The sequence below is a fragment of the Sminthopsis crassicaudata genome, chromosome 1 (genome assembly GCF_048593235.1).
Source record: "Sminthopsis crassicaudata isolate SCR6 chromosome 1, ASM4859323v1, whole genome shotgun sequence".
In the NCBI taxonomy this organism is placed as follows: Eukaryota; Metazoa; Chordata; class Mammalia; order Dasyuromorphia; family Dasyuridae; genus Sminthopsis; species Sminthopsis crassicaudata.
The window spans coordinates 265,150,707-265,170,978 of NC_133617.1; the positions used below are offsets into that span (position 1 = coordinate 265,150,707).

At 33.8% G+C, this 20,272-nt stretch overlaps 1 protein-coding gene across 3 annotated transcripts in view; it reads right to left on the bottom strand.

Moving 5' to 3' along the window:
- Positions 1 to 1,055: 1,055 nt before the first annotated feature.
- TOX (thymocyte selection associated high mobility group box) overlaps positions 1,056 to 20,272 on the bottom strand; it is a 350,785-nt gene continuing 331,568 nt past the window's right edge. For all 3 annotated transcript variants that reach the window (XM_074278738.1, XM_074278739.1, XM_074278740.1), the window contains 3 exons: positions 15,263 to 15,649; positions 2,606 to 2,757; positions 1,056 to 2,118 (listed from right to left, as the gene is read on the bottom strand). In XM_074278738.1, the coding sequence (XP_074134839.1) occupies positions 2,082 to 2,118; positions 2,606 to 2,757; positions 15,263 to 15,649 (576 nt within the window). In that variant the 3' untranslated portion in view covers positions 1,056 to 2,081. The remainder of the gene's footprint in view (positions 2,119 to 2,605; positions 2,758 to 15,262; positions 15,650 to 20,272) is intronic.

The following is a 20,272-nucleotide window of genomic DNA, read 5'->3' on the forward strand; positions in this document are numbered from 1 at the left end:
TGCATTATTTATTAGTTATTACATGCTCAAGTGATTCAAGGTTGTACAATGCCTAAAATCATTCCAAAGCAAGCATACCTTTTGTCTTTTTTATTCTGACTGGATTACACAATGCATATATTTGTATTTAGTTAAATTGCTAAGTTTATTTCACACACTGCATGAAAGAGACATCAGTCATTCCCTTAATTACCAACTAGACTAGCTTCCTGGATACAATCTTCCATAAGGGTCTAGTTTGCTAGAGCTCTTTGATCAAAAAGCCGTGCATATGTCCAGCTAAATTCCAGTAGTCCTCTGTTTTCCTGCAGGTCTCTTGCACCCACAGCATTCCTCTGACTAACTGAGGACGTTTGGAGAGTGAAGAGGCATGTAGTAGCCACAAAGGACAATAAGAACCTCATTCTTTATGATTGACTTTTGCTTCTGAGTTTCTTTTTTTTTTTCTCCCTGCTGCCTTGGCCACTCATCTTTCATTTTTTGAAGGCATTTTAGACAGCTATGTTTCCCTTATCTTCCTTTTTTCCACACCCTTTATCCCCCACCCCACTCCCACCCCTACCCCAACCCTAATTCATTCATTCTCATAAGCTTTCTGAATGTCCATTAAATGTAACTGGAGGAGGCATTTTGGTCAGTTCACGCTGGTTTTCTCTATTTTGCTTTACTTTTACTTTAAATTTTCTTTCTTAACTAAAACTGGACTGAGAACCAAGAAGTAACCCTTTTTGGATGGAGGACCCTTTTGTTTGTTTAGTCTTGTGGTTCATGTGTCTTTTAGGGTAGTTCCCTGTTTCATTGGATTAAGAAGGGAAGTTCTTAAATAGGATCTCTTTTTTCTTTTTTTTTTCTTTTTTTCTTTTTTTGCACCAACTAAAGAAATGCAGAAATAAGGATTGGTTACTTTCATTTGCTGCTAAATGAAAAGCAGGTTTGGCTTTATTCATGTCACTGTAAAAACTAAATAATAAAGTATTCACACCAGGTGCGAATATATTTTTTTTTTGCCAGCAAAAGTTAAAACATCAAAGAAACCTCTTTAAAATGCTAACAAATTTACTTACAAACACCTATATTTATTATTTCATAAATAGGCGCAACAGGTTCCATAAAAAAAGATTAAATACAGACACAGTATGAAGAAACAATAATACAGAGCCATATGTAAAGGTTATAATTTAGCTGTTTCCAATCTGTTTCTGCATCTAATAAAATACCAGGTAAGCATTTGGCAGTTTTATACATAAAAGGACTTAAATGACATTTACTAACCATTACACAAAAAGTGATACAAAAAAAGCAATTTTTTTTTTCTGCAGTACAAAATAAATGTGTTTGCGCTTCCCCCAACATTTTTTTTTTTTTTTGTCTGATCAATGAGACAAAGCCAATTGGTTTTTAAATTCAAATCATTTGGGAATATTTTTTTTCTCAAATATTTTGAAAATATAGAGCTATTAGTCAGTTGATATTTTTTTTAAAAATGAAGTAAAAATATGAATGTTTGCCAATTTAACCCCTATTGTGAAATCAATAAACTGGAATGAGCCAGTTTCCAATTACAATTTAGCTACAAAAACATTCACATTTTATACTCTAGGAGAGTGTAACATAGATGCTATTTACAAACTTGCTATGACTGCTACATCAAGCCATTTAAAAAGTCTTTAGTAGTTTTATATAAACACCCATTATGAAAACCAATGGAAAATCCAGGACTTTAATCCGAGAGACGTCTACAGTTGCTAAGGCAGTTACTATAGCGAAGCACTTCACAACAAAAAACCAACATAAAATCTGAATGGTCCAAGTTTCCCTCAGGGAAGAAGAAAAACAATGTCCGTAAAGTATTTAGAGGGATGGGGATGGGGAAGAGAGAGAGAGAGAGAAACAATAACGAAAGAAGCATGACTATTTTTTTTTTTTTCCCCAGGGTGGGTGACCCACAAGCTCAGATAGTCCTAAGTGCTTAGCAACTTGTATTTTCTAATAAATTGCAGAACTGCCTTGACTGCACAAAGCAATCCATGGTGAAAAGACTTCCCTGCATTCCTTCTTGGAAAGAAGAGGCGATCTGATTTTCAGGTAAGGTATAGCGCTTTGTCCCTCTGCATGCTCCTGCATGGGGAAAAAACAAACACATGTAAACAGAAGTAGTTATGTTGGCTACACACCCTGGGATGATCAATATAGGGCAGAGAATCTTTACACTCCCTCAGTTTTTTTTTTTTTTTTGGTTTTTTTGTTTGTTTGTTTGTTTTTGGTCTTCTCATTAGAAAAGTACCTGGCACAAGGTGAATACTTAATCAGTGCTTGTTAATGGACTGATTTTACTGTAGTTTTAGAAAATGACCTCACAACTAGCATAGAAAATGGGGGTAAGTAGATACTACTGTGAAGTTAATCAAAAGGCATGGATTACTGAAAGTCTGTTTCATAATTCCTGGAGCATCCTTTTCTGTTTTACAAAATGCAAAGAGCTCTTCCTGATGAACTTTTTGGAAAGTATCAGAAAAAGAGATAGAGGTATGGCTTTTCATCTTTGGGACCTGACTTGTGTATTAAGTGTATTTTAAAATAAAGTTGGCATTCCCTGGCTGCTTACCCATTACTGCAGTAGTCATTATTCCAGTCCACGGTCTGTGCCGGAGGATTTCTGCAGCCTGAACGTACATACTCCATTGCTTGGGTTACAACCTGTGCAGCAGTAGATGTGGGATTGATAATAGTCTGATAGTCAGGTTGAAGAGCAAACCCCTGAAAAAGAAATCAGGCCTGTAGAATCACACTTGTTTATTAACTATCCACTTATTATAAACAAATTAGAGTTGGATCTAGATCAGCTATCTTAACCTCTTGGCCTCAGTTTTCTCCCCTGTGAAATATTTTAATAACTATAGAAAAGGATTATGCAATGCTGTGCACATTAGGTGATATGCAGACAGTAGAACACTACTTAAATACTAATCATGTGAGGCAGCTAGATGCCACAGTGGATAGGGCACTAGCTCTGGAGTCAGGAGAACTTGAGTTCAAATTTGGCCTCAGACATTTAACAGTGATTACATTTGTTAAATTATTTCATCTTCCTGCCTCATTCCTCCCCCTCCCCTCCAAAAAAAAAAAAAAAAAGAAAAAGAAAAACAAATATCAACCATATACTAAATACTTGGGTAGCTTATTGTAAAGGAGGAAAGTGCCTTGTGTTATGTACTTAATACTTTGCTGTTGTTTAGTCATTTCAGTTTCACTCATGTCTAACTCTTCATGATTCCATTTGGATTTTTCTGGCAAAGATATGGAGATGGTTTGTCCTTTCCTTCTCCAGCTCATTTTATAGTTGAGGCAAACATGGTTAGAGGACTTGTCCATTGTCATTCATCCTATTAAATATTTTGGGCCAGATCTGTATGCAGGAAGATGGGTCTCCCTGACTCGATGCCCAGTGCTCCATATTCTGTACCATCTTGATTTGAAAGCCTTTTACTTCATGCATAGTTATACTCTAGAGCGTAAAGTTGTTAAACTAAGGAAAATTTTAAGCTAGAGAGATGATAACTGAATCCAAACATAAGGGGAAATAGCTTCTATAACTTTCAGAGTTTACTTTTTCCTTCATTAAACCTAAAGATACCCCAGTAGTTAATTCCCAGAATATGCAAGAGAATCTTTTTTGAAGGATGCAGGCAGCAGGTGGCTGAGTGTTTTATTAGACTACACCTATTCACACATTGTTCTCAAAACCCTTTTTCTTCATTCAATCACAAAGAAACCATCTGCTTCTTCTTTTATTTGTACTTCTTTCTCAACTAAACAAAAATTCAACCAAAGCTTTTGAGCAGTTGTTGGACTAATGTAGAAAGAAGGACTCATGACAATTTGCCACTGGAAAGCAGAGAAAGAGAAAAGTGTAAGGCAGAGCAAATATTTTTTAATTGAAAAGCCTATTAACTGGGACACAATCAGATTTTAGGAAGATTCTTTCAATATACTAGTTTGGTGAAGGGTTCACTTTCAATCCTAAGAGTCATTAGAAATTCAAGGACAAAATCTCTGAAATATTTAGTAGATGGATCAAGTAAACAGAAATCATGCTAAGAATTATTTTAAGTTTATCTGGTGAATTCAAGAATAATTTAGGGAAGCTTTGTTGGAAATACCCAAAATAAAATACTCAATTAATATATCATGGCTGCCTTTTTCTATTATAGATCTCACCTATGCATATCATCCTTGAAATTCAGAGACTTGAGGGGAATGAAAGAGAAAGGAAATATGTATTTAGCATAACACCTCCTATGTGTCAGACATTATTTAAACATCAATCATTACAATAAGGATGTGGACAACAGTGCAAAGGGAGAAAATACTATGTCCTATACACCTAATTCCTTATTGTTAAGTCATATCAATTGTGTCCACCTCTTCATGACTCCATTGGGATTTTCCTTAAAAAGATACTGGGAGTGGTTTGCCATTCCTTCTCCTTCCTTGTTCATTTTAGGTGAGGAACTGAGGCAAACAGGTTTAAAAAACTTGCTTCAGGTTCTCTTATCAAGTAAGAGTGTGAGGCCAGATTTGAATGATATCATTTGATCTTAAAAATTAATTTATCATTATTTACTTACTGCTAATATTTTGGAAGATACAATATTTTAGAGGATTTTGAAATGTCTAATAATACTATAAATAATTTTAAACATGTTTTTGTTTTTTTCTTGGTCTTTTGTTCATTTTATAAAAACCTGATATAAATGCCTGGGGCACACTGAGATGATGTAAAATACCACTCTAAATCACCCTAAAATAAATTAACATTAATTATCACCATGCTAATTATTGTTCTCTATATTATACCATATAATGTCAGTCAATTAAACTTTCAGCATCCTAGGCAACTCTGTAAGACAAAAAGTTGCTGAGTTGCCCACTGAAGAGATGAAAGAAGGACTTTCTCATTGAAGAAATCACATATAACTTCTCTATCTCTATATTAAAGTTGGGGGGCATATTAGAAATTATGTAGCCCCACATTCTTCTTTCACAGATGGGGAAACTTGAGGACAAAAGGAAATAACTTATCTGAGGTTAAAAAGATATCATTATCTTCTTTCTGAATTTAATTGTTAAACCAAATGATAGGAATAACGTGCATAACAGATGTGCATATCCTCACTAAAATTTTAACATAGATTTATAAGATAAAGGGATCTCAAAGATCAGTTAGTCCAATTTGTTTATGTTATATATGGGTAAATTATGGTCAGGAAGTTTGTTTCAAAAGAAGTAAATAACAAAATTGGGATTTGCCCCTAGGTTTCCAGAGTCAGTAGACATCTAGATGGTATTGTGTTTTAGAATACTGGATCTGGACTCAAGGTTTCAATTCAAATTTGACTTCAGAAACACTAGCTATGTGACCTTAGCCAAGTCCCTTAACTTGTTTGTCTCAGTTTCCTTGGCTATAAGGTAGGATAATAACAGCACTTACTTTTCAAGGTTGTTTTGAAGATCAAATGAGATATTTGTAAATCGCTTACCACAATGCCTGGCACATAATAGGTACTTAATAAATACTTATTTCCTTCTGCTTCTCCTCTTATTCTGAAACCAATGCTCATTTGATGTAAAAACAATCAGAAGGAAAAAATAAAACAATTCAGCTAAACACTTAAATGGATTCACATAAACTAAATTAACACTATTTCATTAAATTCCTAATAACTAGTTTGTGTTTCTTATAAAAGAACTACAGGTAACTTTGTGTGTGTGTGCGTGTGTGTGCATGTGTGTGTGCGTGTGTGTGTGTGTGTGTGTGTATGTGTGTGTGTGTGTGTGTTAGTGCTGGTAAGATTTGAGTGGCAAAGGATTTGATGAGGTTTTTTCCATTTTCCCCCCCCATTCTGTTTATGGTACCTCCAACTTCCCAATTAGTAAATCTTAAAACTTTGAAGCCACCTTTGGTTTTTCTCTGTCATCTAACACATAGGAACAGTTATTAGATCAGTTATTAAATCCTATTTATTGTGCCTTGGCAGTATTGTTGTCATTGCTGTTGCTTTAGTCATGTCCAATTCTTCATGACACTATTTGGAGTTTTCTTGGCAAAAATACTAGAGTGGTTTGCCATTTTTTTCTCTAGCTCATTTGATAGCAAACAGGGTTTTAAGTCAGTTGCCTGGGGTCACACAGTAAGTGTCTAAGGCCAAATTTGAACTCAGGAAAATGAGTTTTGCTGACTCCAGGCCTGTCACACTAGTCACCATACCATCTAATTGTCAATATGTTGACAATATCTTGGAAGTATGTCTCCCATCTATTCTCTTCTTTCCATTGTCCCAATGAAATCTCCTAGTTCAGGCTCTCAGCATCTTTAAGCAAATGTTATATATGTTTATTAAGCACCTATTACGTGTAAGGAACTGTGCTAAAAGCTGGTGATACATAGATAAAGACTGGCAGAGAGTTAAATATAGGGAATTTACAATCTATTAGGGGGATTAAGACATTACCTTTAAGGGGGGTCAGGGTTTGGCAATGTTGAGAGATTAAATCACTAACTAAGGTCATATATTTAATATAGGTCAGAGGTGATTTGAACCTGGGTTTTCCTGATTCTAAGCTTATCTACCATCCTATGCTATTGTAAGATGTTATATAAATAAGCATATTGTCATACAAGGTAAAGGAGAAATTTTTTGGGAAACGGCCTACAAAATGGACTTCCAATCACCAAGCTGCCTCCTTTTTGATTTATCCCAAGGAGAAAGCATGATGAAAATGAGGGATATAGATGGGTTTAGTCATACAATAGAATATATGAGATAAATCTAAAATGGTAGATTGGCATCAGACTGTGACTCCAATTGATCTTTTACATTGCTGGCATGTAATCTTCTTAATGCAGAATTCTGATGTCATTTCTCTTATCATTCTTCCACTCAAAAACCTTGACTGACTCTTCAATGCTTACTGAGCAAAGCATTTAACTTCAGATCCAAAGAGTCAAGGTTTCAAAAATCTGACAATTCTCTTTCTAGATTTATCTCATCCTACTCTTGTTCACATGTTCACATTTTTATCACATTGGACAGTTCTAAACCCCTCATTTTCATCCTTCATTCTCCTTTTTCCCTGCTTTTGTTCTATATTCTCTCCCCTCCTTTGTGCCTAGAATGATCTCTGCTCCTTGCCCTATCTCCTCCTTTTGAAGCCTCTTCATTTCTTTAAAGTATTATTGAATGACTGACAGCTTCTCACCTCTTATTGTCACCCTCTCTGCCTTCCTTAATTTTTTGAGTTCTTTCCCTACAGGATCTGTATTTCATATTTACCACACCCTATCTTTCATCATATATTATTATAGAGGGTAAACTCCTTGCAGGTAGGGAATATGTCATATGTATTTTATACCCCTTCCCAGAAGCAAGTGCAATGTCTTGCACATAACATATGCTTGATGGGTATTTTAAAAAATTGAATGGAACTGAATTCCAACCAGTCTTCTCCAATCCAAATTTCTCAGCATCCACATGATTCTTTGATACATTGAATTTTAATCATCTTCCAAGAGCAGGTATGCACTTGGTAAATGTTGATTGACTAGATATTCTTACTTTTATCATCAATTACGTTGTCGCGCAACTTCTGCTATTGCCTTTCATGGTCCATAGTGCAGTGCTAGACACGTAGTAGGGTAGTAGGACATAAGCTCTTTTTTTTTTTTTTTTTTTTACATTTTTAAATTTTATAATTATAACTTTTTTTTTGACAGTACATATGCATGGGTAATTTTTTTTACAACCCTTGCACTCACTTCTACTCCGAATTTTCCCTCTTTCCCTCCATCCCCTCCCCTAGATGGCAGGCAGTCCCATATATGTTAATTGTGTTATAGTATATCCTAGATACAATAAATGTATGCAGAACCAAATAGTTCTCTTGTTGCACAGGAAGAATTGGATTCAGAAGGTAAAAATAACCTGGGAATAAAAACAAAAATGCAAACAGTTTACATTCATTTCCCAGTGTTCCTTCTCTGGGTGTAGCTGATTCTGTCCATAAATTGGAACTGAATTAGATCTTCTCTTTGTTGAAGAGATGCACTTCCATCAGAATACATCCTCATACAATATTGTTGTTGAAATGTATAATGATCTCCTGGTTAGGACATAAGCTCTTAAAGATGATATGATATTAAATAGATCCAATATAAAAAAATTATATTTTTAATCAGCATCTGTTACAGAGCCATGGGTGTCAATCCTTATTAAGAATTATTTCAAGTTTGGTGGAAGAGACATAGGAAATGAGTATGCTGGATCAATGTTTTACCACTAAACAATAGTAAAATATTCTAAAACAGTATAATAAAAAATGTCTTGATTTAGCAAAATGCATGGAACCAATTTAAAAAAAATTAGTCTTTTCTATAATAATAGAGAAAACACTTGGGAGATATGTTATCAGGAAAACATTATTTCCATTTAATCTCTTCGAAGGTTAGATAAATTAGTGACTGGTTTTATTAGATCAAAAATTGAAACTCTTCAAGATGAGAACATTTAAGATCTCAGCATTATAATGTCTAAATTTTAGAAGGTTACTAATGAGATTCAAAATGAAAGCCAAAGAGAAAAGAGTAGAATTATGATGTAAATGATTATTCTTTCAACTTCTTCCCAGTTAAAATGGAATATATTTCTGATACTGCAAATGAAGAGAGAGTTTCTAGGGTTAAACCCATAGCTCATTTGAGGGGCATTATTTATCTAATTCTGTAACAAATGCTGATGATCAAAAAAAATATTTAAAAAAAATGCTTGAGAGGTCTAATTAAACAATGGTGAATGTTTTGCATTGTAATGCTCAAGAGAAAAATCACCAACTGTTTTGCAACATGCCTAGAATTTTAAATTTCATTTTGTGGTGCCAGATTGAAATAAAAATAGGGAACTTGATAAAGATTAATTTGATGTCAGAAGGGACATTTGCTCTTTAATTAGATTTCTGTAGCCTTAGCAGTTTCCTTGTGCCACTATTGCAAGTCCTAAAAAGCCTGCAGCACAACTAAGCAGTGATCCTCATCCCCACACTTTACGGGGAACTAATTTCATTTCCTGCCTGTCTGGAGAGGTATTTTCAACAGGCATCAATGTTTTTGTCTTCACAACTGATTTATTCATCAATCTCAATGTGATTTTTTTTAAAACCTTTAAATTACATCCAAATCCTAAAGCATCTGTTTATTACACAAGGAAATTGAAAATCTGTCTGTATGATATCATACAAAGATTTTTCCTTAAGGTTATAAAGGAAGTTGACAGATATTAATGATTTTTTTCTGTTGACCTCATTCAACAATATCGTAGAGCAGGAAAAAGAGAAGAATTCTGGACAAATAAAGTAGAACCATTGGTTTGCTGTGTAAAATATATACTAGAAAAATGAGACTATTATTGCTGTTGGACTATGTAATCATTCTATAGTATACATTCATTTTCAAAAGGAAAAGAAAATAACCAAAAGAATACTGAAATATAAAACATTCTTTTAAAAATACTATATTAAAATTTTAAAAATTTTATATAAGAATATGCTTAGTATCCTTGATAGAAAATGTTTCATAAGAAGCAGAGTTTTGATTCTAAAACAAAACAAAACAAAACAGAACACCTTGTCATGACATTAGCAATAAATTGCCATCAAAAGTATAAATGAATGATTGGCATATTGGAAAATGCTTGGATCTTAGTCTCATAAACCTGGATAGGCTAGGATAGTATTTAATCTATCCTCTCTCCTTCCTATGTGCAGGCAAAATCATGCTCCAACTACCCCCTAAATGGATGTCTATTCCATTTAAAAAACAATACCTATTCAAGTGGAATTTATTCAGCACCTGCAAAGGAATGGGAATAGAAAGAGAACTATGATTCCTCAGAAACTAAAATTCTACACCTCATCCTTGTAACTCATTTCATGCTGAACTTTTGTTCATTCATTCATTCATTCATTCATTTAAATACTTTTTGATACCAACTAATAAAGAGGCTTTGTGTTAAGTGGGGAGACAATGAATTCTAATAATAGCCAACTTAAATTCCTCATTCTATAATTGAAGCATCCGGTCTTTAATTATTAATGGGGATCAAAAGCAAAGGAATTTCATCCCCTTCATTGAAGTAATCCATGTGAAACATTAAGGGAATAAAGATAGCAAGACTGCAACACTATAAGCTCCTTGAAGGTACAGGGACTATTTAATTTCTTTCTTTATATCTTCATATACAGTACCTTGAATATGATAAATGTTTGTTGATTAAAAGATTCATTCTTTGAGAGTACAAACTGAAAATGAGGGGGGGGGAGTATTCGACAATGATAAAAAAAAAAAATGAAATGGGCAGTTGGGTAGAGCACTGCACTTGAAATCAGGAAGACACCTTTTAAGTTCAAATCTGGCCTCAAATACTTACTAGCTGTGTGACCCTGGGCAAATCACTTATCCCTGAGGAAACTCAGTTTCCTCATCTGTCAAATGAGCTGGAGAAGAAAATGGCAACCCACTTCAGTATCTTCGCCAAGAAAATATCAAATGAGTTCATAGTGAGACATGACTGAAAGGCCTGAACAACAACAAAATAGCTGAAAATCATAGGAATTAGCAGGGAAGATGGAAATAGAGAGAATAATAGAAATAGGAAGAGGGAGGGAAAGGGAGAATCCTATACTTGTTGGTATAGGTAAGCATAAGTAAGAGTAACCCCTTGTTATTTTTAAAAGGGGATATAACTTTAAATATGCTTTGTGTGTATGTGTATGTGATTTTCAGAGAACCAAATGTTAAACAATTACCAGCACATCCCTGGGCATAATTCAAAAGAGTAAACTGCAATTCACTTTGTCACCTGGAAGTGCTGCAAAGTTAAATGATGTGGCCAAGTTCACAGAGGCAGTAGAAATCAAAGGTTACCACCTATTTGGCTAGTTCTATATATCCTGCCCTCTTTATTTACATTTAAATATTTCAAGTCTAGTGGCTTCCTGATGATATTCTTGGATCCAATATAAGCAAGTGCATTCTAAAAAGATTTTGGTATGAATATTATAAAATAAGCAATCAGAGAATAATGGACTCTTCAAGTTAGAAATGACTTTCACTTTATTTCTACCTGTGTGACAATGTTGGGCAAATTACTTAATGTCTTGGTGATGTAACTTAATCTCTTCCTGTCATGAAGAAGCTTTTATCAGATAATTTTATTATTAGATAATAGCTATTATCAGATAATTCCTAGACTATCCTGATTGTATAGAGTGATTTTGAGGAAGGAACTCTTTTATCAGTCTTCATGGTCTATTACCCAACCTCTGGGTATCTTTAAACAACTTTTTGAGATATCCATTAGCATATCTTTAGACAGGTCTGGGACCTGGTCTGCCAACTGCATTAGATCTGACTCTTGGATCTTCCCTCTGAGTTTGCCTTGGGTTCCCTGAGAAAAATACCAAGGCTGCATTTCCACTATAAAAGATGTGATTATAATGGTCTTTGCTAAGTTTTTTTTTTTTTCAGAACTAAACCCACTCTGAAGTTACTTTCTCTCTCTCCTCATAGTACTTTGTCTTTAATGGCAGCTTTTCCCTTACTCTAGCTAATTTTGGTTAGTCTGCCAAACTTCTCTATGGATCTAATATGCTAGTCAATGGCTTACTCCCAACTTATGGAGTATTTCCTTTCTCCTGGTTAATTGTGAGTTTCCTTAGGGAACTTGCTCTTTCCTTACTATCTATATGCTCTCATGTTTACCATTTCTGTTTATTTTAATTTAATTTGTCTGTAACCTATCCCCATAAATAAATCTATTTTCTGCCAAAGAGAATGGCCATTATGAATTTATTACATGTTTATATTTAACTAGGAATTGCTACCCCGACCCCATAATTGGGGTCCTAAGTTTCTTAAGTCTTAGATCTTAAAATTCTGACCTCTCACCCAACTAAAAATCTTCCTTATAAGAAATGAGGTTTTTATCATGTATAATCTGGAATTCTTTAAATAAAAATTACATTCTTCCTCCATCTGAAGAACATCTTCCTTTTTGCTTTACTAAATGGTAATTTATAATTTTCTCTAATTTTGAGTCTGTGATTCTTCCCTATATGTTTTTATTTGTTAAGGTTGACTTAAATGTAGTCTAGAACAATAATCCAAAAATTGGCATTGGCTATATTTAGGCTCCAGGATAACATTATATAGTCAAGTTGAATAGTGGCTGAATTAAGGAAAAGAAAACAGACTGCTGCTGGTTATTTCCTTTTACTAAATAGTAGAGAGATTGGAATTTGTGGGTCACCAGTATGGCTTTGCAAGGTCCATGTTTCCTTTTCAGGCAAGAATAGACCTATTGTGCAGACAACAGAATACACGTGTGTATGTGTGTGTGACAGTCATTCTGAATCTCTGCTTTCAGTATCATTGTCAAATGTAGTAAACAAATAAACAAGTTTTCAGCTCTGAATGCCTAGAATTATAAGGTCCCTTTGCTAGGATACCCTTATATTTATCTCTTTCTAGGGTGTAGTATAATTGAACTAATTTAGAATGTCCCTGTACCTTTTAACTGAGCTAAACAATAGCAAAAAGCAGCTACACCTCATGGAGCCATCACATAAAGGATTCTCTAATATGTAAATCTGTATCTTGTATGTAATTACTTTGGATCTAAAAGCACAAAATGCAGTCTCAGGCATTACTAAACTCACCTAATATTCATTTATGAAAGGTTACAATTGCTCTCTAGGCTCTTTCATATCTCATCTCCTATTGGGTCTCTTCATTAGCGTCTCTCTCTTTTTCTTTTCTTTATCTCCCTCTGACTCTTGAAGTGATTCTAGTAAGCTTTCTTCTGGGCTTTCAGGTTTTATCATCATCAAAAACTGAGCTTACCCTCATTCTCAGAGATTCCTATCATCAATTAGTCAATCTTAAGTTCCTGCTCTGTATAAGATTAGTGGAGTAAGTATAGAGTTAGTGTTGGGGTCAGAAAGACAGGTTCAAATCCTGCTTCTGAAAGACAGCCAGTAATGTATAGTGTTAGTTTTGATGGCATTTTTTTTTTTTTTTTTTATGAAATGTAATTGCTTTTTCTGTCCACTACAATGTAAATTACATGGGACTTAGATTTCTAGCTCTGTAGGATCTAAAATTTGAAGACCAATATGTTATTGAGTTGAAAAATAAGTCTGAATTTAATGGCTGCATACATGTTTCTATATTTGTTTGGGCAATGGATTTAATATCTTTCTGCATTCTTGAAACTCTTATTCTGTTTGTTGCAGCCCTTTTTGTAGTTGCTAGAAACTGGAAAATGAATGGATGTCCATCAATTGGAGAATGGTTAGGTAAATTATGGTATATGAAGGTTATGGAATATTATTGTTCTGTAAGAAATGACCAACAGGAGAAATACAGAGAGGCTTGGAGACACATCAACTGATGCTGAGTGAAACGAGCAGAACCAGGAGATCATTTTACACTTCAACAATGATACTGTATGAGGATGTATTCTGATGGAAGTGGATATCTTCAACAAAGAGAAGAGCTAATCCAATTCCAATTGATCAATGATGGACAGAATCAGCTACACCCAGAAAAGGAACACTGGGAAATGAGTGTAAACTGTGAGCATTTTTTTTTTTCTTCCCGGATTATTTTTACCTTCCGAATACAATTCTTCCTTTGCAACAACAACAACAAAATTCAGTTCTGCACATATATATGGTACCTAGGATATATTATAAGATATTTAATATGTATGGGAATGCCTGCCATCTAGGGAGGGGGGTGGAGGGAAGGAGGGGAAAAATTCAGGACAGAAGGGAGTACAAGGGATAATGTAAAAAAAAAAATAAATTATTACCTATGCATATGTACTGTCAAAAAAAGTTATAATTATAAAATTAATAAAAAAATCATAAAAAAATAAACTCATTCTGCAAAATAATTTTTTATTTCTTATTCTTCAAATACCTAATTTTTTTTAATTGAAAAAAAATTTATATTAAGTAAAAAATTGCTCAATAGAAATCTAAACTGAGACATAAATAGCTTCCATAAAACCCAGATATAAGATTGGTGGCTAGTATCTCCTGTGTTTTCCGGTATCCATTAAAGCCAGATTCCCACGGTGAGATGTTAAATAACTGAAGCTTCCAGGGTTGCCCCAGTTTGCCTCAATCAAAGGAAACATGATCTTGATTATTTCACTCAACACCAACTGGGTTCAACAAGGATATCAATGAAAGACTTTTTTATTTTCTCAAGAACCTGAGGGCACTAGATAATTGGTCTGGTATGTTTATTCCTCAGTGTTGCTCTACTAGTCTGTGCTGACCACCAATGGACATTACCAGGGGCAACAGCACTGGGGCATGTGGTTGTGACACAGTTCTTGGTTTCTAGATTCTGGCTTCATTTAGATCAGTAGATGAAGTGCTTTTACCTCTTCATAATAAAAGGAGTGGGCTCTATTCTGGTTGTTTTGGATTAAAACTGTGAAACTTTCCTTGCTACAGATGTTTTCCAACAGAACTTATTAAACTATAATCACAGATTGCTAAAGACTCTATAGATGAATTTTAGGGACTCAGGAAGTCCTTGAACTTAAATGGTAGGGAAAAAAAAACATTTATTTTTTTAAAAAAATAGTTTCTTTTGTAACCCTATGTAACTTATTTTATGCATTTAAAAACATTATTCTGAAAAGAGGTCCATGACTCACACACAAAAAGGTTAAGAACACTTTCTTTAGAATTCTTGACATAGAAGCTTGAATATTTTTTTTTTTATCACTTTTTAAAAACAAGCATTGTTAATCCTAGAAACACAAGCCTAGCAATTTGACATGGAGTTGTAGAAAGAAACCCATGATTATGAAAAGAAACCATCAAGAATTCTTGTGACCTTCTCATGTACCACACACTCATCGCTTTACTTCTCCAAAGAGCAGAACTACATTTACTGAATACTAACAGTTCTTCTTTTCTGCATCTACACTTTTTACTATTCAACCTTCCTTTTATTTCTTTCATACTTTTTAAAGCTTCTATCACATTGACATGCTCTAAAAGCATAATAAACATTCTGCAGAACAGAAAAAAAAAAGATTAAAGTTCTTTCCCATTTATTATAATAAGTAATCTTGTCCTGTAGTTAACAAAAGAAACTAGAGCCAAGAGTTAACAAAATAATACTTACTTGTTGCATTGTGGGTGAATGTAAGGCAGACTGGACCTGCATTGGTAGTTGGTTTCCAATTGACTGCTGCATTGTGATTGGCTGGTGTTGCTGTATATTGAGATGCTGGTGAAGAGGTGGGCTGATCTGAAGGGGAGGAGGAGGAGACACTGCCATGTTGGCTATAGACACAGTCACTGGCATTTGGTTATTAGGTTTCGGTGCTATGTTCCTGGGGAGACTAGGGTGCATAGCAGTTACGTGAGGATTCATTCCCGGCTGTTGATGATAGTGGGAACTTAGGTAGAGAGCTGAATGAGTTTGGGTGGGCCCATGGAACACTGACTGTTTAGAATTAATGAGCTGAGGAGGCTGGGATGTTTTAACATCAACAGGTTCACTGTAACTCTGTGGAGAAATCAGACAAAAATAGTATAAGATTGACAAGAACACAGGATGATTTCTGTATTCGAGAATTTATTCTTATACTCATGAATAGCATTATTGTACACTATAGACACTTACTAATGCTTAGTAGATTAGAATACATTTTTGGCTCCCTGATTTAAAAAAAGAGAATTTCTTCATATTGCCTTACCAATAAGATATTACTCAAACAATAATCTGTTTACTGAATTCTGTTGCTGTTGATTTTGTTTTGTTTTATATGGTACTTTATAATTTGTAATGTGCTATCTTATTTATATATAATGTACTGTGAGTCAGACAGTACAAATTATCTTTATCTCCCAGATGAAAGGTGAAGGGTTTGGCTTGGGGTTATACAGCAGATCCAACCAAAGAACCAGCACTTAAACTCCCTGTCTCCTTACCCAAGCCTATTCTTTCACTTTTGCATCTTGTCTTTTTTATTCCAGCTGTCATACCTCTAAAATAATACAGTCTAGATTTTTTCCCCACTCTCCGGATTTTAGTACCCGAGCCCTTGACTTTCCAGGTTATTTGGAAACAAGAGAGTACTACTATTGTTCTAATATGAATCAGATATGCAATGTACTTTATGAAGGCTCATCTTTGGGCTTCTCTTATGGGATTACATTTTCGTATATATTTTTCTTCCCAGTGGGACCAAGAAAATTGACCACAACATCTGTAATGAGAGAATAGGAATTGCTGGAAATGGGTTTTGAGGAAGAGACTGCTGAAATAAATTACTTAAATTGCACAGAACCATATTAACATATCTTTAAAGTAACTCACTGCAGAGCTCATTTTGATTTCTTTAAGTAGTTAGTGATGAATTGTTCTCCATAATGATTGGATAAAAATAACCTCTTTCCTAATTTTAAAACTCCATCATAAATTACTGTAATTTTGCCTTAAAATTTTTCCACACAGTCTTATACCAATTTCCTAATGATCTTTTAATTGACTTATAAACTAAATTCATTCCAGTGAAAGTCAGAAAATTGTTCAGACTTAGCTTGTTAGTGTTCTTTTTGGTGTGATTGATAAAGGTTAAGTATCAAAATCAGGAAGATCTGGATTCAAGTCCTCCCCTAGCTAGGTGACTATAGGCAAATCACTTAACCTCAAAATGCCCCAGATAAGTCAGTAAGCAATAAATTATAGATGACTTTCTCATCTGAATTGTGGACAGAGATGTGGGGAGTTTGTATCTCAGATTTTCCATATCATAATGTAATGACAATTCTGGACTATGGAAGGAAAACAAAGAAGAAATAGTCAAGAGCATACCTACTAATTTTGCAGGGGGAGGAGAGTTTGACAAAATAATTGTTAAAAGGTGAAAATGCTAAAATTTAGCCCTTGGAGAAATAAGTCACTTTTGTCAGAACAAGGCCTTGAAGATGCATGTGTGCCCTCATGCTGTGACCTCCAAGTCACATTTATTCAATTTACAACTCAAAATAAGTTTCTTATTACTCTCAGCACTGCAGGATGAGCTGAATCTGGAAGAGTCTATTTGCATTCTTCCTGATCTATGCGGCATCACCCACAACCAAGAAATACTTGCATTACAAAAATTAGTTTCTTATACATGATAATATAGGACTATAAAAAAACCCTTCATGTTCATAAGCCAAGCTTCAACTCTGCTAGTAATTTAAAAAAAATGTTCTGGCCAATAAAATTAGAAAAGCCAATGAAAAATAATAGTAAGAATAAAACTACATTGTATTTTTCACTTGTTCCCCCCCCCCACACACACATTATATATTAAAGCAGAGGCAGAACCATGCATGTAGTCCTAGGACTGGAATCAGGAATATCTGAGTTAAATTTCACTTCAGATACTTACTAACTATGTGATCCTGGGCAAGTTTTTAACCTTTGTTAGCCTCAGTTTACAGAACTGTAAAATGGGGATAATAATAGGAACCTATATTGCTGGGTGTTTTGAGGATCAAATGAGGTAATACTTGTAAAGTACATTTAATTAGCACATTGCCTGGCATAGAAGTATTTTCTAACATATAATAAATATCACTTATATAATAACTAAAATTTATAAGTTATACACACACACACACATTTTACCCATGTAAGCAGGTACTATTTTTTATCATTTTCATTTTAGAAATGAGGAAACTGATGCAAATAAAGGTTAAATGACTTGACCAAGATCACATAGCTAATAAATATCTGCAACTAAATCTGAATTTAGGTCTTTCTGATTCCACACCTGGCATTCTATCCTCTGTGCCATTTATAGGTGCTTGTTAACTGACCTTTAAATTCTATTTCACATAAGGAAAAAAGGATTACATAATGTTAATAATAAGTTAAAAGAAGATTCAAATTTTCAACTCAAAATTTAATTTACATATTGCTTTCCAATTATTTTTCATTCTAAATTGGAGAGGATTTTTACAATTTTTTCTATGATTGATACATATGGGATTAATGCAATTGAAATTGTTTTCATTATGCATCTCTGCAGCATAAAGCACCTCATTATCTAAGTATCTTTTACCAATTAAATATATATATATGTATTCATGTGTGTATGTATGAAATAAGCATTTTTATTGTCAATTCTATGTAATAGGCAATGTGCTTAGTATTTTTTACAAATATTATCTTATTTGATCCTCATAACAACTCTGCAAGATAGGTATTTTTAAAAACACATTTTTACTATTGAAGAAACTGAGGCAAACAGAGATTAGGTCATTTGCCCAGGATCATATATTTAGAAAGTGTCTGAAGACAGACCTGAACACAGGAGGGAGGGGGTGGTGTGTGTGTGTGTGTGTGTGTGTGTGTGTGTGTGTGTGTGTGTGTGTATAATCTCGCATATGTAAACCTTAATCACCCCAGGAATTAGAATTTAATATAAAATAGATGTCATTTCAATGTTGTTGGCACAAGTAAATTTATGTAAACAAATTTGATTTAAATAAATACATTCATGATAAATTTATAAACGCAATAAGTAATTTAGGAGAACCCAGATGCACTGTTGCATGAGTTTACTTTTTTTTTTTTTTGTTATTGTTCAGAGAAATCACTGAATTCCACACACATTTTTGTCCCCCCCCCAAAAAAATGGCAAATATAAATTAAGATTCCATTTAAAAAATTGTATTTCTTGCCTTAAAAGAAAGCCATGTATGACTATTATTTATGACTTCATTGGATGACTCTTCCTCATCTTGCTCTCTAAAAGGGTATTTCTAAGTCTTCTGTTCTCAGCTTTCTTTTCTTATAGCTATTCTTTTTTGGCAATCTCATAGAAATCCAAAATTTACGAGTTGGATGGGACTTTAAAAAATTATCTAGTCCATTTCTTATTGGAACAGGGATCACTTTAGAACCATCTTTCATAAGTGGCTGTGTTGGTTCCATATTAAGACCTTCAATGAAAAAAATGTATGATCTTCCAAGGCAGCTCATCTCACTTTTGAATGATTTAAATTATTTGACAAATAGAGCAACTGTACACTATTTTTACCTGTCTTTCCTAGTTCTGGCCTCCTTAGTTCAAGCAAAATGAGGCTAATCCCCATTTTCACATGCCTACTCTTTGAATATCAGATTACAGCTTCAATTATCATCTCTTATGCAGTTGACTACCAAATCCTTATTTTCAACCCTAATCTTTTCTGAGTTCTGAATCAGCATTTCTAAATGACTAATTATACCTACAAGTAGATGTTTTACCAGTGTTTCAAACTCAGTGTAACTCAAGCTCTATTCCTTAACTTAGTTCCTGAACATGCCCTTCTTCTTGAATTCCTAGTTTCTGTCAATGTTACTGTGATTTTTCTAATCATACAGGTTTCCTCTGCTATGGTCCCCCAAAATATTTCAAGTATTTCCCTGTTATTGAATAAAATCAAACTCTCTTAGTTGTCATTCAAGATACTTTGCAATTTGACCTTAGCTTTATTTTCCAATCCTTTCCCCACCCCAGCCAAATTCCCCTTAATGAACATAACAGGGAAGCTATGCCAGTGTACTATTTCTTGAATATACTATTTATAAAATTATTATTATTCAAGATTCAGCTTAATAATTCCTTTATGAAGACTTCTCTAATACCCTCATTTAGATGTTCTCTCCTCTGACCCAACAAAGGACTATTAATTTCTCATTCTACTTTCACATTATAGTTTGCATTACAGCCATTTGTGTATATGCCTTATCTTCTTAAGCTCAGAGATTATTTTAATACATACAAATTTGTATATTATATATAAAATTTACATTCATATATGTGCATGTATACCTTATCTTCATAAGGACAGGTATTGTTTCATACATATATATATTATAAACATGTTTATTACAGACACATATGTAAGTTATTTATGTACATTTATGTATGCATTTGACAAATATTAATTGAAAATCCAGTATTTATGAGGCACTATAGATTTCATCACATATATTTTATAAATGCATAAGTGAACATGTGTGTATACACACATGACACTCTATAAATACATACATACACATTTATATATAAAACATGTACATGTGTTACATATATATATATAAATCTTTCACAAACACTGGTTTTTCAATTAACATCTTTTGAAT